Raw genomic sequence first — 25,974 nt, 5'->3', positions numbered from 1 at the left:
GGGTAGCTCGATTTTTTTCAGCAACAAGTGACTGTCCTCTACATTCTTATCTCAAGTCCACGTCTTACTCCTCAGGTTAAGGTCAAACTTTCACTGACTAGTTTAAAAAAAAAAGCTTCATTGTAGATAAGGCGATCCTGGTTTACGTGACAGCAACATGAAAAAGGGACAACAGTCACTTTGAGTTTTAGTTTTCTCATCTGTAAAAATGAGGATAATAGTTTTCATAAAAAATTGTCATAAAGGCCAAATAAATAAATAAATGTGGGGAGAGAAAATATAGCTTAGGACATTTACAATGTTAAGTGCTGCCCATAATAGGCAAATGGTCAAATGTGTGCCAGCTACAGTAACTTTCGGGGAATAAAAGGAAACATTTAATTGTACAGGATGGTTTTTTTAGCTTTTATTTTTCTAAAGTATATCTTTCCTTAACATCCAACCTCCCAATGAAGGGAAAATAAATATGGCATCGTTTATTTAAAGTTGGGTAAAATAGTATTATTTCCTCTCCACACAAAAAAACCCAATAAATAAAAACCACCTCAAAATAAAAACCTGCTTCTCTCCCCAAACTAGAATGGGGCAAGTTTTTAGCATTAAATATACATCATTACAAATTATATTTTTATTTCCTCATTTACACCAAAGCTAGAAAGCTTGGGAAAAAATACTGAAGTCATCTACCATAAATGTGAATTTAATCTCCTGATCAATAAAAGCTAGAACCTATAAATGTTTTAGTTACTATCCCACAACAAACACTCCAAGAAAACGAATTCTTTATCAAATGCACTCTTGCTTCCTTCATGCATGGAATATAGGCGATATTAAACTGTTATCACAGGAGGAAACAATTGTCTTTTGAGCAATTGATGTCTAACAATTCCAGAATGCAGCAATTAAAAACTGTTACCATCTGGTGACAACTCCATGATATCCATGGCTCAAAAATTTTCCTGGTTGACAGTGTGCAAGACATATTGCAAAACCTATCAAAGCAACCATGTGGTCAAAAATGACTGAGCATGTAGAAAATCACATAAGAAGAGAAAAAAGGAACCCTTTCTAAATATGGCAAGGATTTAAATAAACTCCTTGAAGGCACGAGTTGGCTCTTTGAAAGTGTACCCACCATACGATGAAGCTGTGCAGTGACAACCACTGTTCTGTGTGCTGTGTGTTGCTATCACCATTTTTTTCCCTCAGTAAGAGTAGACTGCTCCAGCTATAAAACCACAGGATAAACTCCGCAGGTGACTTATGGCACAGACAGACCAGTAGGTCTTTCAAATTTCAATTGTCCTTTTTATAAAGTGGTTTAATTAAAAAGGAAAAAAACTTCTTAGATTTTATTGTCTGAACATCAGATATTAGTGCTTCAAACTGGGGGGAAATACAAATTTAGGAATCCTAAAGGATCCTCAACACCAAAGATAAGACTCGATATAAGCAAAAGGAAAAAAAAATGGTAGGGACATATGTCTAATAAAACAGCAGTGATATTGGAAAAATATTTAAACATTGGTTAGGCATGTGCATCAACCAATTAGAAAGAATGCTGGGCATTGCAGGATCCTAGAGACTCAGTACTTTTCCAGGTATTAACCCGTTGGTTGCTGGGCTATTAGGAGGTCCAGGAAGGTCCCAGAGGAAGGGTCAGGGTGATGGGGGCACAACACGTGGGGAGAGGTAGCAGGTTGGGGCAATGACTATGTATTAACAAGCAGTGAAGTACCAGTAGGGCTATATGTACATACTGGCAAAATATCATCTTTGGGCCTGATACTAAAAGAGCTTGATGGCGCTTACCAACATTAGCGATTGACTGATTCATTCCTACATTATTATGGGAGACCCAGGCATTTAGAAAGACAAGATTAAGCATCTATCTGTAACTTAAATAGGGCCTTTGATCTTCACACTTGACCAATTATTAGAAATATTTTCTCATCATTAATGAGAAATCAAGGCAAAAATGCAGGAACACACCATATGAGCAACCCAGGAAACAGACTTTCAAAGTTTTATATTGCAAGTGTCAGCATGTTTAAGGAATTATGATGATTATTGATCACTTATTATAAATAAGATACAAAGTTGAGCACTTTATAATACATTAATTCTATTATTCCATAACAATATCTGCTGAGGTAGGTATTATTATTACCCTTTTACAGAGGAAGAAATTGAAATTCATTGAGGTTCAATATTTTGCCCAAAGTGACAGTTATTAAGCAAACCAGACCCAAGATCGAAGCCTGTGCATGACCGTAACCACTGCTCTGCACTTCCCCCTTAGCCTCACACTCACCCAGGCCACCTGCCCCTGGGCTGGTTTAATGGGCAGCCACATTTGCTACACATCACTGGTGCTGATAACATTTGGGATGATGGTTCTCCTTACGCTCTGTAAATAAGACAAGAACAAATATTTTCCTCTAAAGGCCTAATCTAAGTTTGTAACTACTAAAATGTGACTGAAACCTAATGAGGGTTTCTCCATGAACTTCATCAAAGTGCTGTCCACCATGGACTGGAATTCACCCTCCCTTGGGCCAGTGTGAGATAGTCCTAGAGCAAGAATAACCACAATCATGAAAGAGGCCCCTCTATTATACGAGGGAAGGGAAAATAAGTTGATCCAATATAATGGTGTCATAATTTAAGAAACTGTGTTGACTACAAATTCAATTCTTAAAACTTACCAATTCTTGTTAATTGAGGACAGAAGTTGAAAACAAATATAAAATATCCCCTTTTCTTTTCTAAGTATTTGGAGAGTAGAAGATATAGCTACTTCTTTTCTGAAAAGAATATATGTATTGAGAATATGAAGCAGAAATCAATGGAAAATTTTAAGATATATGTCATGGCATCCATCTCACAAAGGCATCTAGTCAATAGTTCAATAATTGTAATGTAATTCATTTGTTGAATGAAATAAAACAGTCATTGAGTAAAGGTCATCTAACTCATAAAGGAGTAACAGAAAGATTGCTCAGCTCTATCAGCACAGGAATTTCACAAACTGGAACCCTGCCGTCCAGAAAGGCAGCCACATGGCAGCGCAGCCGACCTGAGGTCTGACCTTTTCTCTTCCACTAGAGGCAACAGATAGAACAGGGGATCAGGCATTTCGGGACAGAAGAAGATATTTATAAGCTTTTCACATTTTCCTGAAATAGACTTAAAAACCCCTTACCAAGAAGTTCCAATTGGCATCAATCTGAGTCACCATGCCAGAGAGGAACATGCCAAGGAAGACAAGGGAAAGGACAAACGCCGTCACAGACACGAACATGACCCATCCTTGCAGCAGAGGTAGAGGAACGTTGGAGGAGGCAACCAAAATCCAGACGAGCCCCCCAAACACCTGAAGGAAAAGAGAAAGACAGTCATCGGTTTGGGCAACAGAAGCGAACATTCTTGTATCACCCTTACCACACCTTTGTTTCTCCCAGGCCCCTGTGCACATTCCTGCAACCCCGCCCACCCTCTTCTCTCTCATTACGCCAGATGCCTTCTTCCCTCAGGTGAAGGCCAGTGCTTCTACTTGCAGGCCCAATATGACTCCACACCTGTGTCTGCACCTGCCTTCATGTTGGACTCTTGTCTTCAGCCTTTGAACAGGCCCAGCATTCTTTCATTTCTAAAAATATTTTCCTTTGGCCCTGCTGCCTCTCTGGCAACTGCTCTAAGTATTTTCCTTTTCAGTCAACCATTTTTACAAATTCATCTTTGCTTGGTCTCCACCTCCTCTCCTTGCTGTTACTCTTCAAACCACTCTACAGTAGTCCCCCCTTATCCACAGGGGATAGGTTCCAAGACCCCCAGGGGATCCTGAAACTGCAGATAATTCTGACATCTATATATACCATGTTTTTTTCCTACACATACATACCTATGATAAAGTTTAATTTATAAATTAGGCACAGTTAAGAGATTAACAACGATAACCAAGAATAAAATAGAACATTTATAACAGTATAGTGTAATAAAAGTTATGTGAATGTGGTCTCTCTCTCTCTCCTCACCCTTCTTCTTGTGATGCTATAAGATGACACAGTGCCTCTGCAATGAGATGAAGGGAATGGCGCAGGCACTGTGACGTGGCATTATTTTTGGACCACAGTTGACTATGGGTAACTGAAACTAAAGATAAAGGAGGACTATTGTACACTGGCTTCTGCTGTCACCACTTCTCAGGGAGTTTATTAGCAAAGATCATAACTTGTTAACTTGTTACTTCTAAGGGCCACGTTTCAGTCCTTATCATGACCTATTTGTACATGTGAGATTATTGCCTATAGAATAATAGTTGCAGGTGTTGTACATGATAATAAACAATAAAATCTACCATCATTTATTGTCACTCTACTATGTTCTGGGCAGGGGAATAGGTACTTTCGATACTCATGGATCTAATATTCAATCAATATCTACTGCCCATCAGGTATCGTGCCAAGTGCTGGAAGTAAAATGGTAAACAAGCTACACTTGGTTTTCATCATCACAGGATTAACAGTCTCTCATAGAAAAGAGACGAGCAAGTGATTAAAACGTTGCTTCATACATGTCACAATTGGGCAAATAGTGGGCACTGCACGTCGCACAGTGAGAGCTCTAAATTCAGATTTGACAAGTCAGGAAACATTCCCTGGAAGCAACAATCTGAAGGACATGGTTAGAGAGAGTGGCAGAGGGAGGAGATGGCTATTTCAGGGCACGAGGTGAGTCTTAAGATGACCTGGTGGGAGCTGAGAGAGAGCCCTGCAGAGCTAAAGGTCAGAGCTCAGCTTGATGAGAGCAGCAGGCACCAAGTGGGCAACGGCCCAGAGGTGTGAGCTGGGCACCGAGCTGAAGGGTCTTGAAGGCAAAGTCAAGGAGTTGAACTTCACCTGAGGGCAATGGGAGACCAGAGATGACCCTGAGCAGGAACTAGCATAATCAGATTTGTATTTAGAAGTTTCTCTCTGGCTAGAGTGTGACAATGGACTGAAGAGGAAAGGACGGAGGGCTGACGGACCACATAGGAGACTGTTACAACAACCGAGTATAATCTAGATTCAAAGCACTGAGGACAGAGAGAAATGAATGAATCAGAGAGAAATTTAGAAGTAGATGTGATGGTAGTCAGTGACTGATCAGATGTGGGACATGACAGCAAAAGAGACAAGGAAAATACCCAGATTTCTGGCTTAGGCAACTAGGAGTAAGTGAGAAAACACAGGAGGAGAAACTGTTTGGGGCTGAAGACAGTCAGTTTATGAATCTAACAACAGCGGTCTCCTCCATACTACCACTAAAGCAATAAAGGCTATGCCTCCTTTGCATGGCATTCCAGGCCCTTTATGATCTAACCTGTCTTTTTCATCCTTGTCTCTTGCCACTAAGCCCCTCATATTTTACATTACAGAAAAAAATATCTGCAGTAGAAACAAAGCTCTTCCACACCCCAGCGGCCTGACAAATGCTGGCCCACAATGTCATTCCCTTCCCACGTGTATCTGAGAAACTCCCATTCATAGCTCATTTTGAATAGCATGTCATCCAAAAAGTCTTTCCTGAGTTCCACCCAGGCTCAGGTACCCCGCCTTCCCCTGAACCAGCTCCCTATTGTGATATGTTACATCAGTGAGAAACACTGTAATTCCATGGCTTTCAGTCCACCTGCTCTATTAGACTTCTTGGCAGTATGCTGCCTTACGTGTCTTTGCATCTGAAGCCATTTATTAATTTACATAATAATCCTTTCCTAACTATCAGTCAGGCACTATGCTAGATTTGGTAACACAAAAACCTAGGCTATACACCTGAAGACACCTACAGGCAAATGGGAATCAACTTCACTGCCCCCTCCGAACACTCTCACAAACGCAAACATACACATACACACACACACACAGGTAATATCATAAGAGCATGTACATCTGGCACGCAAAAGACTCTCAGATATTTGCTTAGTGAACAAATAAACTCCTAGTTCCCATATGAAAACAGTTGGAACTCCAAATATTAAAAACCAACAATCGCTTGTATTTTGCTTAATGTTCAAATGGCACAAGTCACCAAAAGTTACAAATACAAATTTTAATTCAAGTGTCTAAAGACCCAGTCTTACAACTATTTCTACTTTGAAAACCATTTTTGGAAAGCATAACAAATTATCACCTAAGTAATGATAACTAAAGCACCAATTAATAAATTCATATTTGTGGTGGTACACCTCAAGTCCTAACTTGAAATAAAAAATTACCAATCAACATAGGAAGTTTTATAAAATAAATCTAAGTCATGAATATTAAAGCATATTAAAAAATTTAACCACAATCTTGTTAGTAGCTATGAAAAAATCATGTTCCTGGTAAAAGATTCTCTACTTTTTCAGACTGTTTAATAAATATTTGAAGGTGATAAGATCTTAAATCTTTCCTTTTTTTCTCAGGCTCTTCTTCATGGTAGCCTTTTCTTACTCTCCCACTACAATCAATCTACGTTACTTTAAATACTGTTTAAGAAATATACATCATTATTAAACACCTATTAATTCAAGAGTCATTTATTAAGAACCTATGTGCAAGTATAAAGGGTAAGAACAAACAATTGGTCACTATTTATTAGCGGCAGGCAGATTTAAATAGATAAGCATAATTATATGATACAGGGTTTATGATAAATTGACACCTGTGAAGAAGAGGCTATCTAATCCCTTGGAATTAAGCATACCATTTAATAAACCTGGACTGGACCTCAAACTGGTCAGTCTCAAATCTACTGCCGGGCACCACAGAAGAACACTCAAGAAAAAAGAAAAACGGCAAGGTTCGTCTCCAGGAGCTCTAAATAAGGGAGACATAGACACCATTAAATCTGATTCAGAGCAGATTTCAGTGGGTGCTATAAAAAGAGCTCAACACTGTGGGCTCCGAGAGGCTGGGAGAAGGAAGAAAAACGGGAGCAAAATCCAGAAAGGTCATCAGGGGAGGCAGGTTTCGAAGCAGGCTTTCAAGGCAGACCAGGGCTTCGATAGCAGATGCCAATGTGAAACAGTACAGATAAACTGTTCTTGTTATACTCAAAATTACAGCCCTTCTAACACCTCAAAGGCTTGGAAAGAAAACTAAGTGCTTCTATGCCAAGAAGACAGATTCGCCTCCCCATCTGTGGTATGTGCGGTGCATGGAAGGGGGAGGGGCTGGAGGAGGATGAAAGCCCTTCCTCACAAAGACACACTCACTAGATGCCTAGATCAGAGATTCAGGGAAATCCAGATTTAAGTCCTATTCACAGTCGCTTGGGAAGATAGAGGCCAGAGAACACAACTAAGCCCACTTTGGAGGTCCACCTTTCTTACGGCAAGACTGTCATACTGCTATACAGGTCACTCGGGGCTCAACACAGTTATTTCTTCTCTACTTCAGGATTTCCTTTTGCCAAAGGCTCCCTTCTCTCCCAACCTTCCCAACCCAGCTTCAACTTTAAAAACTGAGCTTTTCATAACATTCCACCACTCAGTATACTCACTTCATGTAATTCTGGATGTTATTTAGCTGAGTATTTCCCAGACACACTGTAATTCTCAGCATCCCTGATCAGTAGAGGTGACTCTGGAGGAAGGCTTATTTTTAGAGGAGAAAAGTGCACAAAAATGGTTAAAATCTGAGGGAGACCAGTCGATCAAGTATCGTAGCAACTGCAGAGGACACACACTGGGAAGAAGAGTGGAATGCCACGTTCACCCATGTTGCTCTCCTCTGGGATCTGAATCCACATTCTGACCTCTTGTCTAACACTGCCTTCCATTGCTCTCTGGTGTCTGAAAAAGTCTGATAATTATGTATAAAACTCCCAAATGCACTGCATTTTGAAGTTTCTTTCAGGAACTAAGTCAGGACTCATGTCTCCAAACCTCACGCTCTTACAAAAAGAAGACCAACCCGACTTCCAGATGATGCAAAAGTAAACATTTCCTACAAATAGACAGATGTGTGTCCCCTGTGACATGGTTACCTGTTTCCTTCTGAGTGCAGATTTAGATGTACCTGGCACACGCCTCAAGTGCTCAAATATATTCTGAGTTGCAGTTATTAAACTGCCACACATTCCTAAAACCACAGATCTCCTTCGTGGCTTACCATATGTTTTTCACTTTGGTTTGGCCCCTGCAAGCCAGAAGGGCATGACTTGGCTGAGGCCTTCCCATAAGAAAACCATGGAAGTATTCATCTACACATCACACTGAACTGAACCCTCAGAGTTGGAGTTAAAACATGTTTTCACTAGAAACTGTAGACTGGCAAAAATACACAACCCCATGGGAAAACATGGTATTGAGCAAGCGGCGACTCTTGTAATTCTGGCTGCATGGATTACAGACTTCCCAACTTGTCTCTTATTCAGATGTCTTCTTATATCCCCAAATATCCTTTTTCTTTTCCAATGTCACCTTTTTCCTAATAGCTTGCTTTTAAACATGCCCTCTGACCTCTTAGCTAATAAGTTTCAAACCAATTTGACATCTTCATCTTAGTATACTCTTATTATTCACTACGTAAACGGCCAGTTCTGACTCTGACCTATTTTCAGTCAATGTTTGGAATGAGAACAGGGAAAGGTAAGTGAATCTGAAGGTATAAAGGACTTGTTAGACAGCCCCTAAGGAAGAATACTTCATTATTTAAACTTTCTGTATATAACACATAACCCCCTCTTTCCAATTCTCCTGTTATTTACATTTTGAGCATTTCATCACTACAGCAGGGAGAATGAACCAACCACCAAGCCTAGAGTTAAAAAAAAGTCTCCCAGTCTGACTTACAGAGTTAGAGTAAGAGGTGGAAGTTAATGAGAACAACAAAAATATTAGCTAGCATTCATTGAGTTCTTATGTTCCAAACACTAGTCTGAGGGTTTTATTTGTACTAATTTAATCCTTACAAACACTGAGAGATAATTACTATTATCATTCCAATTTCACAGATAAGTTAATTGAGGCAGAGAGCCCTTAACAACCTGCTCTAGGCTACAGAGCTAACAAATGTTAGATCTGGGACTTGAACTTGGCGATTGCCTTCTAGAGATTATGCTGTTAATATTACGCTATTCTGCCACCCTCAAAGTTTAGTTTCATTCTAGAGCAGGGTTTCTACCCTTTTTTTTTCTTTTTCTTTTTTAAAGATTGGCACCGGAACTAACAACTGTTGCCAATCTTCTTCTTTTGCTTTTTTTTCTTCTCCTCAAAGCCCACCAGTACATAGTTGTATATTCTAGTTGTGACGCCTCTGGTTGTGCTATGTGGGATGCTGCCTCAGCATGGCCTGATGAGTGGTGCCACGTCCACGCCCAAGATCCGAACCACTGAAACCCTGGGCCGCTGAAGTGGAGCGCACAAACTTAAGCACTCAGCCACAGGCCTGGACCCGGGTTCGTTCTTTTTTTTTTTTGAGGAAGATTACCCCTGAGCTAACTGCTGCCAATCCTCCTCTTTTTGCTGAGGAAGACTGGCCCTGAGCTAACATCCGTGCCCCATCTTCTTCTACTTTATATATGGGACGTCTACCACAGCATGGCTTTTGCCAAGTGGTGCCATGTCCACACCGGGAATCCCAACGGCGAACCCGGGGGCCGCCAAGAAGCGGAACGTGTGAACTTAACTGCTGTGCCACCAGGCTTGCCCCTGGACGGCGGTTTCTATATTTTCGCCATGGAGTGGCTTGGGGGAGCGGGGGTTGGTTCCCTGAAATCATATCAATTGGTTAGACAAGTACATATGCATTTTTCTGAAGACACAGTCTCTAACTTTCATCAGAGTCACAAAGGGGTTTGTGACCCTCCCCCTGGGAAACTTCAGAATACCTTGTCTCCTTGATAACCCCTCCTATTTTAATGGATGCTGACTTATTGGGTACCTGCAAATGAAACTACACGGTTAAAGAGCGTTTAACATGTTCAACGTTTAACACGTTCAGACTATTTATCATCCAGTGAATAGATTACCTACACTTAACTCCATTTTATACAGAACTTGTATTTCAAAAGACTGCTTTCACTGGGAACATACTCAATCAACAAATACAATAACTGATAGACGTGTTTATAAGGCAGCCCATAGAAGCGTCAATTCATTCACAGTGTGACTGCAGTCAGTGGTAAGAGCACTGCCTGCCTCTCCAAGCTCAGTCCCTACCAACCTATCTTTGCACTCCAGCCTGTCCCTCATTCCCTGCATGCACAGTCCATTACACTGGTCCGTGCTTCTGCCTAGCACGCTGCCATCAAAACTTTTGCTGGGTAACTAAACTCTGGTACCACGTCTTCCAGAAAGACTTCCCTGGCTAGATGCCATCCCTTTGTGCTTCCATGGTTACTGATGCATGTATCCTTCACAGTGCTTACAACAGCTGGTTTGAAATCATGGATTCATGTGCCTGTTTGGCCCACTGGATTGTGAGGTCAGAGTCTGCGGCATTGCCCTAAACAGCTCTGTGTGCTCAGAAACCAGGATGGTGCTTTCTACAGAAGATGTTCAGTTGCATTCTCCTTGAACTGAACACAAACCACCAGTGTTTGTAATGAATCATTCTAGAAGAAAATGCTTCAGAAGTGCAGCTTGGGACACTAGGAACACACTGCTGTCTGGAACCTAGCTTATTCCCCGGAACATGGTGGGTGTTCAAAAATAGGCATGAAGACTAGTGAAGTCAGAACATGTACTTCTCAATTTTCAAGTTATTATTGGCAACGCCTACCATCTAGTACAAGATCTCAGGAGGCTAGGGTGGGAAGTTATGAGGAAGTTGGCACCTTTTGCCAGTCTAGCTCAAGACATCCCATTTTCAATCTTCTTAGGGCCCTAAATTTGTTCAATTTACCTATTTTATTACAATTGCCATTGGAACTTTTGACCAGGGTACTGTTTATCTTGTGCCTTATGCCACCGCTTCCTGCTCGCCTCCATCCATGCCCATCTGTCATCTCACCATGCTGACTTTCATCCAGACTGGTCCTGGACTAGCCCTGGTACAGTTCTGAATTAGAGGTACAAGATGGCAAGGTGTTTTGTTTTTTTATATCAACGAAGGGAAAACAAGCCACATTCTGGGAAGCAATGAGATGCCATATTGTAGAAGAGGCCTATGTACAACATACACTAAAGCAAAAGAAGCTTTGCTGTTTAGATTTACATTTTAAATCTAAAATTTGAAAGCTTTAAAAATGTTTGAGGATGCTATAAGTTCCACTCTCTTCCTTCCCATCTGACCCGAACTGCCATTTCACTTTCTTAAATAGCTGATGGTCACTCTAAAATGGAAAGCAGGGGCCAGCTCCACGGCCGAGTGGTTAAGTTCGAGTGCTCTGCTGTGGCAGCCCAGGGTTCGGATCCTGGGCGTGGACATGGCACCGCTCGTCAGGCCATGTTGACGCGGCGTCCCATGTCCCACAACTAGAAGGACCTGCAACTAAGATATACAACTATGTACCTGGAGGTGGGGGGTGGTTTGGGAAATAAAGCAGAGGTTAAAAAGAAAAAGAAAAAGATTGGCAACAGTTGTTAAAAAAAAAAAAAAGAGGAAGATTGGCAACAGTTGTTAGCCCAGGTGCCAATCTTTAAAAAAATAAAATAAATAAATAAATAAAATGGAAAGCATATCTTACAGGGACAAAATATGTTCTGGCCCCTTTTTATTCTTATTTATATTTTTCCTTGATTTTTAAAATATTCTTTTCACATTTATAGGTAACTGGCTATCACCTGGGTTAACAATGTTCATCTATGTCAATGCCTTGACATCAGCAAGCACTGTACAACTCGTCTCTTTTCTTTCTTTTCACCTCCCTCCTTTAGAAAGTTATTACACAGAAATTAAAAATGTCATATATGGTGATGATAAAAGGACATGGCTCTTTTCATATAAAATAGGACACAGGAACTTCAGGTCAAACTGTAGATGAGAAGAATCATGACATTTTAAGAGCTGGGCAAGACTTAAGAGGACGTCTACTCCAAGGGTGCCCTCCTCACTCCACCCAGCTTCTCTAGAATATTTTCGCACACTGTTCTGTTTGTCCTGCAGAACAATCAAACAGCATTTGTTAAGTACTGCATGTGCATGATATTGGGGATGCCAGACCGGTTCCTGCCCTTTGTCATTACACAGTCTTTTCTATTCAGACATGTCAATGTAGCTATGCCATGTTCACAGCTCCTACTACCAGATGCAACATTTCCATAGGGCTCCATAAAACAAATCTCCTCTCTCTGACCTCTTCCTTTGGAGCTCAAGGTGTTCAGGAATTTGGTTTAAAGTTTTCTGAATTTCACTTCTTCATATTTCTTACAGGGCTGCCACTCAGGCCAAATGATTGCTGAAAATAACCATGGCAGGGACATCAGTTTATTTTCTCTTAAGAAGTTTTAAAGTCTTTTCACGTGGATAGAGATTTTTAACCCAGAGGCAAAGGAAAAACCTTAGTTACATGGATAACTCCTCTCCAGCACTGAAAACATACAACTCCCCTTTGTAATCAAAATCTATTTTCTAGGCAAGAAAAGAAAACTCACTACATCTGAACATTTATGCATTAGTCGGTCTAAAGTCAAAACTTTCGGTTGAAAATGACCTGAAATCCCTTCCATAGATTTATCTGCACGACTGCACATGCCTGTTCCCCTCCCCCTCCCTCCCCATCATCCTTTTATTAACATTTATTTTCCTGGCATAATTTCTCTGAGCTACATCTTATATTTAAGTTCTGTCTAGCATCATTTCAGGACACGTCAAACGTCAGATGTGTCTCTCTTCTTCTCTGCTTCTTTCCTTTGTCCTAGTTCAGGTTCTTGTCACCCTTCATCCAGACTACTGCCATAAGCCCCTTAACTGGTCTGCCTGCCTCCGCTCTCTCCGATTTATAACCAAATTTCACTGCATGAAGATTTCTAAAACACAAGTCTGATCAAGTTTATCCCTGTCCTTCAGCAGCTCCCCATCACAGACAGAATAAATTCTATGCCTTGGTCTATCATTTCTCAGCAAATCACAACTTGAACTTTACCTGCCCTTTTTCCTTCTTCTGCCACCTTCCCACAACTCATGTTAACAAAAAAAAAAAACACCTAATAATTGCCAGAACCTTCTTCATGCCATGCTCTTTCTTGTCTCTGAGGTTTGCACATGCCTTTCTTTCTACCTGGAATTCTCTTTCTCACTTTTTCTGTCTATTGAGTGTCTACTCATCATTTAAGGCTAAACTCAAATGTCGCCATCCCTTTAAGGCTGCCTTTCCTGGACTCCCCAGTGGCCAGATGTACTCTACCCTGTTTTTTAATAGTACTTTTCATAAATCAGTTTTATCACTTCAAACACAACATTGTAATTCTTTCTTGCTTTATACTTCACTGTACAGGAATTTCTTTTAAGGGCAGGAGCTATGTTAATTATCTTATTCCAAGGGCATAAAATAAGACCTGATGCAAAGCAGGTTCTTAATTATTTGTTGAATAAATGAAAATTATTGTGGCATCCCAAACACTGTGGTTAGAAGCATGAGAATAAGAGTCCTAGAATATCTCCAATAAAGAGAAATGTGGATATATATCTTGGGGAATGTAGATAGTTTCCTAAACACTGAAACTGTGAAACACATTGAATTCAGTTATGACCTTCATTCTTTTCCATGTTTAATACCGGCTTTCCTGTGCATTATACAAGATAAGCTTATTGAGAACAGGAACCCAAAATATCTTGTTCAGACCAATAGTACAGATGCTCCAATGTTATTTTCTTATAGATAGACATGCCTGGAAAACGCTTTAGCTGTGGTTCACTTTCCATACCACGTCTTTCTTCCCTGAATGCTAGTTATTTTTGTGCATATTCTCTCAACTAGGTTATAAACTCTTTCAGGTGACAGCAAGTCTTTGCTCCCAGAAGAGGGCTTTGCACACAGGAGGTATTCAATACATACCTGATGAATGACATAAAGCATTAATTCAAGAAACATTGAGAGATTTTGAAAATGATAACTTTTGAAGCTGATGTTTTCCAAACTAAAAGGCTTCACTTGGCAAAACTAACTTAGTATTAAACTCCTTATGGCAAGCATGACTTGGTAAGTCTGGCTGACTCCAAAAACCGAGGTGCTGACAACTTAGGTATCTAGGAGTGGAGCACACCTATCTCAAGAAACCACACCAAGCACGCGAGGTTGCAACATTCTCCACCTAGGAAGCCAGTGCTATAAATGGTTTTACCTGCTGCTGTTAGGCTGGCACTATTTGTATCTTTTCAATCAGCTCCCTAACAAATGGCTTACACCTGAGAGACTGTGAATGGGGTACAATAAGGGGGATTGGAATCAAATTCTTTAAGCAAAGTTACTGGTTAGCATGAGAAGTGAACTCCAAGATCACGGTCTCATTAGCTTAGCCAACTATTGATAGCCCAGTCTATCTTTGTCAGATGCAGTTTTCATGTGTTAAGTTTTAGACTGCAAAAGGACATAAACAGGGAAATCACGAAGACAGATGGATTTGGAGAAGAGGTCAAAATTAAGAAGGAGTTTGAGTTTGGGGAATCTCTAGAAACACTGGTAGAGGCTAAAATCATGGGTCCTCAGAAAGGACCTTGAGTTCAGAACTGCTCCTGGCTAATTCTCACATTTAATTTACACGGGGAGTGATTTCGGAAGAGGAGCCATGGGAAACTGAACACTTTAAAGGAATCAGAAAATCAGAGGGAAATTAAGAAAGCTGGGACCAAAGGTGCATCAAAAGTGTTTACTTAGCTCCTCTCCGTGTGTCTGCTCAGCGCGGGAGTTCTCGATAGAGGGGTACCAAAGTGGTCTTGATCTCTGCTCTCTTAAAGCATACAATCCAATATCTCTAAGTGGTCTGGAAGGATGAGAGCTAAGAAGGAGCTATAGTTTGGCTCCAATGTGGTCTCTTCTTTATCTAAGGTCACTGGTTTTACTGCAATATTTTGACCCTTTTATTTTTGGGGGTGTGCGGTGAGGAGGAAGGTTGACATTTAAGTAGAAGAGGTAATGGAGGGCGAAGATTGAAACCTATCAAGATGTTTGGCCATAAAAAGTGAAAAGTAAACTGTTTTTTACTGTTCGGCTTTTGGAAGTGATGCCGTTCTATCTAGATATGGGTCCTAGACATGTTTCGGGGGTAAGAAGCCAGAGGAAATGAAGAGATAAAGGGAAAAGACTGGATATTTCTGTGAGTCTGGAATCTGTCCTAGACTGGGGAGTGGTAGGAATTCCAGCAGAGAGAGAGAATTCACATTTGAATGTGAAGAGCTGTCTTGCCCACAGAGCCCCGCTAAAGACCTCCCTCAGTGGCTCCCAGCCACGACTGTACATTAGAACCTCCAGGGAGCTTTTAAAAAAAGCGAGCCGACTCTGGGCGCTCCCCCAGAGATTCTGATTTAATTAGTCTGGGCCGGCAACAGTATTTTTAAAAGCCGCCCAAGTAATTAAGTACAGCAGGAGTTGAGAACTAACAACTGGGCTAGATAAAGAGATACGGAGGCGGGGGAGAGGAAAGAGAATAAATCACCTTCTGCCTTTTTTCCCTCAAAATTAAGCAGTGTTTCCCAAAGTATCACATGATTGCAGGTGGTTCTTGAAATGGTATATGATTTGATGGCACATGGATAAGTCTTCTTGGCGTTTACATACATATATAGTTCCATATATATATATCTTTACATATACACATACATATATAAACATATATTTGAATATTAGAAAAAATACAACCAGCATATCAAATTTGAGAATTCATGTATAATATTGCTTAGAGTGAGGCTAAGGGAGGTACTGAAGTTTAGAAAGTGAATATATTTAAATGAACATTCTGTAAACTCTTGTACAGGTGGAATGCGGATATGGCAAAAACTTCTAAAAGAGGTATGCAAACAAATGGAGTTTGGTGAACACGGAACTAAAGCAACCCAGAATCTATAAAATCTTGTCCCCACCTCTTTTTCTTCCAAACGTGTCTCCCTCCGCACAGCAGTGCAGCCGGCCCAACGCCATCCTCTCCTCATGGATGCCCGTGCCTCATCCCAAGCACTCAGATGCTTCTGAAACGGCCTCAGACTCAAACCAGCCTCTTCTAGCCTCACAGTCACGATCCGATCGTAACTGTAGCTCACTTGTCTCCTTTTTCATATTCAAATCTGAGCTAAACTTAACTTAGGGTGTCTTAGCCACCCTTAGCATAATAGAACAGAAAACCAACGCTCACAAGGCGTTCCAGCCCCACAAGCATAAAAGTGAAACGAAGCAACTCAAATCCAGGTTATGCAAACTCAAAGGAGGGGGTGAGGGGTAAGAGATGAAAACCCCACGCCGAGCAAACAAAACCAGCCTGCAGGAAAAGCACCGACTCGCTAACATTTCACCCTGTATTTGCCATTCTCAGGCATGATGCAACCTTAGGTTGCCCAATTTATATTTGCACATTTTCCCCTTGTCCACAACGAGCTCCGAAAGCTTCCAACTCCATAAAATTCCTCTTAAAAAGCTCAAGTCTCTAGCCCAAGAAGGTTGCACGACAGGCCAGGTGACCTCATCTTCACCTAGGCCCAAGAAAGCGTGCTGAGAAGGCTGGCAGTTGCAGAAGGAGCCCAGGAAGGGAGAAGGCACGAAGGCAGCCAGCGGGGAACTTGACAGCCAGGTTTGTACCTTTCTCCCTCCATTCTCAGGCCCGCCCACTTGCTTAGAAACTGCCAAGGGCACGGTACAGACTTCACCTTGTCCCCTGCCCTGTTTCCAGAGCCCTGCTCCTCTCCGCAATCCAAAGGACACTAATAATAGCAAGGGCAAAAAAAATGCCCAAGCCTTCCTCCCCCTCTTCCTGGTACCTCCCGCCCCCGCCCTTCCTAGGGTGGCAGCCTCCCGGTCGCCAGTCATGGGCTACACCTCTGCACCACCCAACAAAATGGCAGGTTAGCAACAGGCGAGGCCGTGAGCGCCTGCTCTGGCTCTAGCCCCGCGCGGTCCCGGGCCAAGCCAGCAGGCGTCTCTGACGGCGCCCCCAAGCCCGAACACCCTTCTCCTCTCAAAGTCCCCAATCCTCGGCCCCACCGGGCCGCCTGCTCTCTCTCTTGTGGCCATTTCTGTCGCCAGCGGGGAAGCAGGTGCCAGCGTAACAGGTGCCAGGACAGAGGGCCCGGGTGGCTGCGCCGCCGCCCAGCTTCGGGCTGCGCTGGGCATCGAAAGGACCCCAGGAGGGGAGCAAGAAGAGGCCACGTCGAAAGGAAGGGAGCTGGAGGCGTGCGCAGAGGGAGACCGCCCGGGGGACAAGGATGCCGCTGCCCGTCCTCGCTCCCGGGCCGCGACCCTCGCCGAGGCTGCCCCACTTACAATCTCTAGGCAGACGAAGGCGCCCGAGTAAGTCCGCAGGATGTCGGGGCCGGCGGGCAGGGTGACCCGGGGCGCCGGGAAGGACACGGCGGGGTTCGGGGGCGGCGGGACTGCCGCTCCGCCGGCCGACATGCTGCCGCTGCCGCTGCCGCTGCTGCGTCTCCGCGCACCGCCGCCTCCCTCCGCCCGCCTCCGCGGCCCGGGATCCCGCCGCCGCCGCCGGCGCTCGGGTCCGTGGGGTCCGGGCGCGCCGCGCGGGAGGGGCGTGGCCGCGCTGCCCAGGGCCTGGCGGGGCCCCGCCCCGTCACGTGGCCCAGGTGAGCCGCCTCCGCCCTGGCGCCCTGGCCGGTCACGTGCACAGGTGCGGCAGTCACCTGGCGCTGTCCTTCCTGCTCCGGTCTCCTAGCCCCGCTTTGGGCCAGCGCCCCGCGCTCCTGGAGCCTCCCAACGCCCGGCCCCCTGTCCTGCTCTTTATTTGTTCTTGCTGTCCCTCCTCTTCCTTTTCACCTGTTTTCTTCCACCTGTCCTTCCCCCAACTCTCACAGCTCCTCTAATCAACTTTACTCACTTTCACTGGAGGACAGGTCTTCGTTGGAGCTGTGACTCAGAAGATAAAATCAAAGTCACCAGTCCTAGCTAAAAAGTGGAGTGGATCTGCTTTAAATGGGACTCTAGTGGGATTTTTAAATCACCACTAGGACGGCCTCGCGCATTGGAGTCACTTCCAACACCTGCTGGCGGTGGCTGCCCGGGAGGGAACCGGCTGCTTTGTGGTGTGCCCATCTGTGAAATGGGGATGCACATGATGAACATGGATCATACCTACCTCGAATGGATGCTCCAATGACATGATATAACATGAAAAGAGTTTGGCGCATAGTAACCGCTCCTTAATGATAGCTGATAGCTATTTTTCTAATTTTTTCACATCCACATATCACGCTCGTGTGTACACATGATGTTGCATAGGTTATATTTTCCACATAAAACTTTAATTATTGATTTCACCTGTCTGAAACTTAGTTCTCCTTGCTGTTGTCTTTTAAACAAAAGGATTAAGATAAAAAGGGGGCTATTCTATGTAGTTTGGACTCTCTGGCCCAATTTATCCCCTTGCTATCTTCGGTGTTAATGTCAAAATTTTATAAATGAAATAAAGAGGATGAGATTATTTTTCTCAAAGATCAGCTGAAGATAAAGTACATACACCAGCATGTACATGTAGACCAGGTTGGAAACAGTATTCGCTAACATCATCAGACATTCTCCAAATTGACTACTGATCTTGTCTGTCAGGTTTAGCCTTTGAGGAACTGTGTTTAGCTCTATGCCCTGGTCAGCAGATTTTAGTCATTCTACCTCTTTATTATTTTAATAAGCGAAACTCATAGGTGTGGTGGCAGCATCAGGGTAGAAACCACAAAACAGGGTGTGGGTGAAACCTTTTGTACATACTGCCTATCTCCTCCACCTCTTAGTCATCACTTTCTGATATGTAATGTGTGGTATTTATTAAAGGAAATTTAAAGATTTCTAGACTGATTTATTTCATCAGTGAACTCTGTTCAGAATCTGATTGGAATAGAAAGATCTTTCAGTCTGGTTTATTTTATGCCTAACATTTCTCAATAAGCACTTAAAGAACTTTTGAGGGGAAGATTTCTTCAAGATCTTCATCATGGAGATGCTCAGCAACTATGATGGGCTCCCCAAATTTCAGTGAATAAACTTAAAAATGACTTTGGAGTTTCCAGAAGCGCTAATGACTCAGAAGAACCTCAGCTGTGTTTGTTTAAAAAATTGCCACCAAGGGGAAAACTTTTCACTGTGTCCCTTCCAGAACCCTCCTCGCTATACCATGTGTCCCCGACCATCCTTGCTTTCTTCATTCTACCTGCTTCCACAATGACCAGTGCAATGAAAAAGATTGTCATCGAAGCCTCTTCCATTATTGTAAGGTATTATTTGCTTAAAAACGAATTCCTGCCTAGAACAGTTTCCCTCTCTTATGACCACTACCCAAAACTCTTTTCTCTTGGTAGTACCAGTTTCCTTCTAATGAAGGTAACACTTCTGGAATCAAAGGGAGAAAAGCACTCATCCCCACCCCCACCCCACCATTCTGTCTCTTCCTCTACATAATTGAGCGTGAGCTCTTAACGGTTTCACTTCTCTGTTCTTTCCCCATCTCGTTTCCATGGTTTACTGACCTCCAGCATGACCTTTACCTTGCTCAAGGACTTCTTTTGGTCTCATCTTTTGGAATGTCATCATTCATATTCATGACACTTTCAACAATCTTGCCTCACAACCACTCGCTACGTTCAGTGAGGTGAAATCACGTCTGGATCTACCTTATTACTTGGAATTTTGCTACTGCCATTCTTTTGAATGCTAACATTCTCTATGATATCTATCTCCTATTCATCTAATTCTCCTTCATTCTCAATCCTACTTTCTCTTACTTTTCAGGGAGTTTTAGGACATCTAACCAGTAATACTTGTTTCCTTGAAAACAGGACCGTCAATCCAGGTATCCAAGACGAACATCTGGGAGTTTCCCTTAGTACCTCCTCTCCTGCCACATATTTAGTTAGTTATGAGGTCTGGCAGTTCTACCATCTTATTCTCTGGGATGTATCCACTTCTCTCCATTCCCTCTGTACTTACTCTCTCACAGGATACTATTCCTTCTCACAACAAATACTCTAACAGTCTTGTTCCCTCCCTTGTGCTGTCTACACAGCTATCACAATGATTTCTAAGCAAAAAATTGATCACAGCCACTCCTCTACTTAATTTGAAACACCCTGGAATGCATTCAAGGAATTTCTGGGGTGCAGATTCAAATGAACTCTCTGACCTCACTAGTCCTATTAATCCACCTAAAGGTCCAATAACTCCCCTGCCTCCACACCTTTACACATTCTCCTCCCTCGAATGGAACATCCTTTCTTCTTACCACTCCTCTACCTCAGATCTATTTCCTGCATAATTCCTTTGGGTCATAAAGGCAATTCTTTTTTGTTCTTTTTGGTGGGAAAGATTGGCCCTGAGCTAACGTCTGTTGCCAGTCTTCCTCTTTCTGCCTGAGGAAGATTGTCACTGAGCTAAAATCTGTGCCAGTCTTCCTCTATTTTGTATGTGGGACGCTGCCACAGCATGGCTTGACAAGCAAAATGTAGGTCCGTGCCTGGGATCCAAACCCTTGGACTCTGGGCTGCTGAAGTGGAGAGTAAGAACTTAACCACTAAGCCACCAGGCTGGCCCCTATAAGGGCAATTCTTTATGGCAGCCTTTCTCTTGCCATTGAAGATTATGTAGGGCTCCCTCCCACCCAGTGTGTTTCTATAACCTGATGTGCTTACTTCACACAGAACACTTACTTCACTAAATTGAAATTATATTTTCATTTGTCTCACATCCCTTAACTAGTGTTGTGTAACAGGATATTAAATTGAAAAGTTCAGTGGAGGCATCAAGAGATGATAGATATCAGATAATATGAGCTGCGAAACAGACCACCAGAAGTTTTAAAATAGGCTGTTTGAGAACCTATTCAATAATCTAGAAACCCTTCACTTCTATCAAGAATATGGAATGCTCAGGAATGAGAATTTAGAAAGAGGGTGATTTAGAGCTGTGCTGGGAATCTCACTTCACTCCCCTCCTCCTTCATCCCTTCTCCCATATTGAAGGAAGCAGCTGAGATTTATTCACATTATGTAATGAGAGCTCAAGCAGTATCAAGTGACCAAATTAACTCTGCATGTAGATTTCTCTGCTTCATCATCATTACTCTCTTCCTTTCTTCCTGTTTCGTAAGAAGTGTTTCTTTCCCTATCCAAAGTTGAACCCCGTCTCAGCTTCTCATTGTTTCACCTTTGTACTTCCCTTATGAAATTGATCCATTAATTTTCCCTTCTCTCTCTTCAATTTTCAATTTCCAGTTCACACTCAATTTTTCCTTCTCTATGAACGTACACAAGTTTCTCCTGTCATCAAAAACAGCAACACTTGACTTCTGCCCAAAATAGAATAACCAGGACTGGATTTACCTGCCTGGCTGAAACAACTAAATCCCAAACTATGTGAAACACTGGTTTTCAGACATTGAAAATCAGGCAATGCAGGATAATGATCTTTTAGAGATGGGAAAGAAATGGCATGAGCCCTGTTATTTTCTCAGTTTAGAGAGAGTTTCTGGAGTACAAGTGAGAGAGACTCTGTTGGAGGGCAGCTGTCTCCATGAACAGAGGTGGTGAACCTGGGAATTTGAGGAGGACCAAGGGAGCTAGAGTTCACAGAGTACTAGAATGGAAAGAGCTGCATACAGAGAAAGCTTTGAAGGTGAACAAATGGTCCCCCTTAAATATTCAGATGAATGTTTATCAGCACATGAAGGTAGGTGACTTATCTGAGGCCAGGGAAGAAGCATTCCAAAGGAGCAGAGAAACAATCCTAGGAATTCATCCAAGGACAGGAATAGTTCATGTTTCCACCATCTGGAGCGGAAGATCTCCTACTTAATGGACCACTGGATATAGTGTTAAGAAAAGCATTGTCTCAATATTGAGGCAACATCAGCCTTTGAAAAGAGACTGCTCCGGTCCTGCCTGAGAAAGCCTTTTCAAAAGCCTCAAAGTACTTAAATCATTTCCAGTTAGCTCAACTAAATCACAGAACATGCTCAAGAATATTAAGGAATACAAAAATGTCCAGCAACCAATAAGATAAGGTTCACAATGTCTAGCATTCAATTAAAAGTTACCTGTTATGTGAAGAAGCAGAAAATATGAAACATAACAAGGATAATAATCAGCCACTGTAAATAGACCAAGAAATGATACAGATGATTGTGTTGGTAGAAAAAACATTGACAGTTCTTACAAATATATTCCGTATTTCAAAAAATAGAGTAAGATTGAGCATGTTATGTAAAAAGGACCAAAATTGAATTTCTAGATATGGAAACTACAATCTCTGAGATGAAAAATACTCTGCAGAGAATTAACAGAAAATTAGATACTGCAGAAGAAAAGATTAGTTAACATGAAGACATAGAAATGGAAACTAAAATGAAAGACACAGAGAAAAAAAGACAAAAAAAAATTAATAGCATAGGAGCAGTGGGATAAATTCAAGTGCTTTAATATATTTGTAAATAGAGTCTGAGCAGGATAAGAGAGAGACAGAAAAAAGTTTTAAAGAACTGATGACTGAAAGATTCCCCAATTTGATCTAAATTATACCCAGAGAGATAACATTTAATAAACCTCAGGAATTGGAAACACGAAGAAACCCAAACCAAGGCACATCATAATCAAATGTCTTAAAAGCAGTGATAAAGAGAAAATCTTCAAAGTAATCAGCAAAAAAGATGCACGACATACAGAGAAACAAAGATAAGAATGGTAACAGACTTCTCGTTGGAAATAGTAGAAGCAAGAAGACAGTAGAACACATCTTTAAGGTACTAAAAGAAAAAAAAAGAAAAACCCTGTCAACCTAAAATTCTGTATGCAGTAAAAATGCCTTTCAAAAATGGAGATAAAATATAGACATCTAAAATCTTTGGTTTATCTTTTAAGACAGTTTTTTAAGAGCAGTTTTAGGTTTACAACAGAATTGGGACAGGAGTATAGAGATTTCCCACGTACCCTCTGCCCCCACACAACTGTTGGCTCCCCCATTTTCAATGTCACTCACCAGGACGGTAGATTTTATACCAAGGATGAACCTACTTTGGCACATCAAAGTCACCCAAAGTCCAAAGAGTTCACTCTTGGTTTTGCACATTCTATGGGTTAGGACAAATGTATAATGACATATATCCACCGTTTTAATATCATACAAAATATTCTCACTGCCCTAAAAATCCTCAGTGCTCTGCCTAGTCCTCTCTCCTCCCTACCTCCACCCCTAGAAACCATTGATCTTTTCATTGTCTCCATAGTTTTGCCTTTTCCAGGATACCAGACAGTTGTTACATACAGTAACATACATGTAGCCTCTTAGATTTGCTTCTTTCACTTAGTAACATGCATTCAATGTTCCTCCATGTATTTTTTTTAACTCCTAGCAGTTTTTTCTTTTCTTTAAAGGTTGACATCTAAGCTAACATCTGTTGCCAATCTTATTTTTCTCTCTCTTTTCCTTTTTCTCCCCAAAGCCCCCCAGTACATAGTTGTATACACTAGTTCAAGGTCCCTCTGGTTGTGCTATGTGAGATGCTGCCTCAGCACAGCCTGATGAGCAGTGCCAGGTCCGCCCCTAGGGTCCTAACCAGCGAAACCCTAGGCTGTGAAGTGAAGCACGTGCACTTAACCACTTGGCCATGGGGCTGGCCTTTCCTCCATGTATTTTCATGGCTTGATATCTCATTTCTTTCTAGCTCTAAGTAATTTGCCATTGTCTGGATGTCCCACAGTTTATTTATCTATTCATCTACTGAGGGACGTCCTTGGTTGCTTCCACGTTTCGGCAATTGTGAATAACATAGCTATAAATATTTGCCTGCAGTTTTTTGTGTGGAATTAAGTTTTCAGCTCCTTTGGGTAAATATCAAGGAGCACAATCCCTGGACCCAATGGTAAGAGTGTTTAGTTTTGTAGGAAACCGCTAAATAGTTTTCCAAAGTGGCTGTACCATTTTGCATTCCCACTAGCAATGAATGAGAGTTCCTTTTGTTCCATGTCCTCACCAGCATTTGGTGTTGTCAGTGTTCAGGCCGTTCTAATGGGTGTGTAGTGGTATCTCATTATTGTTGTTTTAACTTGAGTTTGCTTGATGACATATGATGTGGAGCATCTTTTCATGTGCTTATTTACAATTTGTCAATCTTCTTTGGTGAGGTGTCTCTTAAGAGCTTTGGCCCATTTTTTAATCAGGTTGCTTGTTTTCTTACTGTTTAGTTTTAAAAATTCTTTGTATATTTTGGATAGCAGTCCTTTATCAGTGTGTGTTTTAGAAATATTCTCTCACAGTCTATGGCTTGTCTTCTAATTCTCTCGATTTTGTCTTTCACAGAGCAGGTGTTTTTAATTTTAATGCAGTTGAAGTTCAGCTTGTCAGTTATTTCTTTCTTTCATGGATCTTATCTTTGTTGTTAAATATAGACTTTTTCAGATATAGAAAAGCTGAAAAAATTTGATAGTAACAAGAAATACACAAATGGGAAAGGAAGTCTTTCAGGCAGAAGAAATTGATGCCAGTTGGAAATCTGCATCAACACAAAGGATAAAAATGGCCAAAAAGGAGAAATATGTGGGTAAATACAGAATTTACTTTAAAAATGTTTTGAATTATAATAGTTGTTTAAAGCAAAACTTGTAACAGTGTATTTTAGTATTTATGTTATGTGTAAAAACAAAAGGCATGACAATAACAGCACAAAGGTCATGAGATGGAAATGTCAAATATAATGTTCTGAAGTTCTTATACTCCACTTGGAGTGGTATAATCAATATTATGTGAAATTAGACTGTCAAAAATTGAATACGTGTACTATACACCCTAAAGAAATAACAATAAGCCAGAAAGAAGGAGTTATAGCTAGCAAGAGAACAAAGCAGATACAGAAGAATCACAAAAGGCACATGATTAATTCAAAAGAAGTCATGCAAAGAAGAAAAAGGAAACAAAGGACATATGGAACAAATAGAAAACAGAGAGATGATAAAATTAAATTCAATTATAATAATAATCACATTATATGTAAATTCCATAAAATCCTCATTTAAAAGGCAAGGGTTATCAGATTTGATAAAAAGCAAGACCTAACTATACACTGTCTACATAGAGTTCGCATATCTAGGCTGTTCTATGAGAAAGTCGATCTGACAGAATTATTTAAAATTTCCTACAGAGTAGGTGGACTAGACGCAAAAAAAAATCAGATAATAGAAACTATTAGCATAATTCAAAGGAGAGGTAATAGGCATTGTTCTAAGTGGTGGAAGTGAATGAATGGGACAGATTATGAGCTGTTGAAGAGGTGGGATTTCAAAGATTTGGAAACTGACTGGATAGGGAAGTGCAACAGAAGTTTTTAAAAGTGAAGTCAAAGCCTGGGTAACTGGAAAAATGGTAATTCCAAGAACAGAAGGAAGAAACAAAAGGGAAAGATGAAGTCTTATAGAGAAAGATAAAGTTTCTTGTAAGACATTATGAGCTTAAAATACAGGTGCATTCCAACAGACAATTGGAAGCAGAGGTCTGGAGTTCCAGAGAGAAATCGAGTTAGAAATCAGAATCTAGATTAGGAAGTGAAGCAGATCACATCAGCGCTTCCCAGGGCCCCTCAAATCCCTTTATACCATTTCTGTGTGCCCTTCTCCCCTCTTTGGTGTGGGTTCAATCATCAGCACCAGTGGCCCGTTTTGGGAACACAACCATGAGCTACTGGAAGTGTGTTGCCTGCTTGTACAGATTGAGGGAAGAGTCTGGAGTTTACGCCTCCTCCTTCCTTCCCTCCTTAGCATTTCCCAGTGATGGTCAGGTGAAGAGGTATGAAAGCCGTGCCTTGAACTGTGCAACACTGAGATGTAACTTATACTCCACTTGTTCTGCAGGATCAGGCTGACTTCTGCCTGA

The 25,974-nt window shown here is 41.7% G+C and overlaps 1 protein-coding gene and 1 long non-coding RNA gene across 3 annotated transcripts in view; one reads left to right on the top strand and one right to left on the bottom strand.

Moving 5' to 3' along the window:
• The window catches only part of MAL2 (mal, T cell differentiation protein 2), a 29,160-nt gene extending 11,478 nt beyond the window's left edge, over window positions 1-17,682 (bottom strand). The window contains exons 1-2 of one of the 2 annotated variants that reach the window (XM_008514741.2): window positions 17,380-17,682; window positions 3,206-3,376 (exon numbers count right to left, since the gene is read on the bottom strand). In XM_008514741.2, coding sequence (XP_008512963.2) covers window positions 3,206-3,376; window positions 17,380-17,511 — 303 coding nt within the window. In that variant the 5' untranslated portion in view covers window positions 17,512-17,682. Of the gene's footprint in view, window positions 1-3,205; window positions 3,377-15,989; window positions 16,723-17,379 lie in introns of those variants that run through there. The other variant, XM_070630898.1, reaches the window with a different exon arrangement.
• On the top strand, window positions 16,923-18,911 carry LOC139085113 (uncharacterized). The gene is made up of 2 exons (XR_011543160.1): window positions 16,923-17,406; window positions 17,964-18,911. It is a non-coding gene; the product is annotated as an uncharacterized lncRNA (long non-coding RNA).
• The last annotated feature ends 7,063 nt before the right edge of the window (window positions 18,912-25,974 follow it).

The sequence above is a fragment of the Equus przewalskii genome, chromosome 8 (assembly GCF_037783145.1).
Source record: "Equus przewalskii isolate Varuska chromosome 8, EquPr2, whole genome shotgun sequence".
In the NCBI taxonomy this organism is placed as follows: domain Eukaryota; kingdom Metazoa; phylum Chordata; class Mammalia; order Perissodactyla; family Equidae; genus Equus; species Equus przewalskii.
The sequence above is the reverse complement of the archived record's forward strand: the minus strand, read 5'-3'. Positions and strand labels throughout refer to the sequence as shown.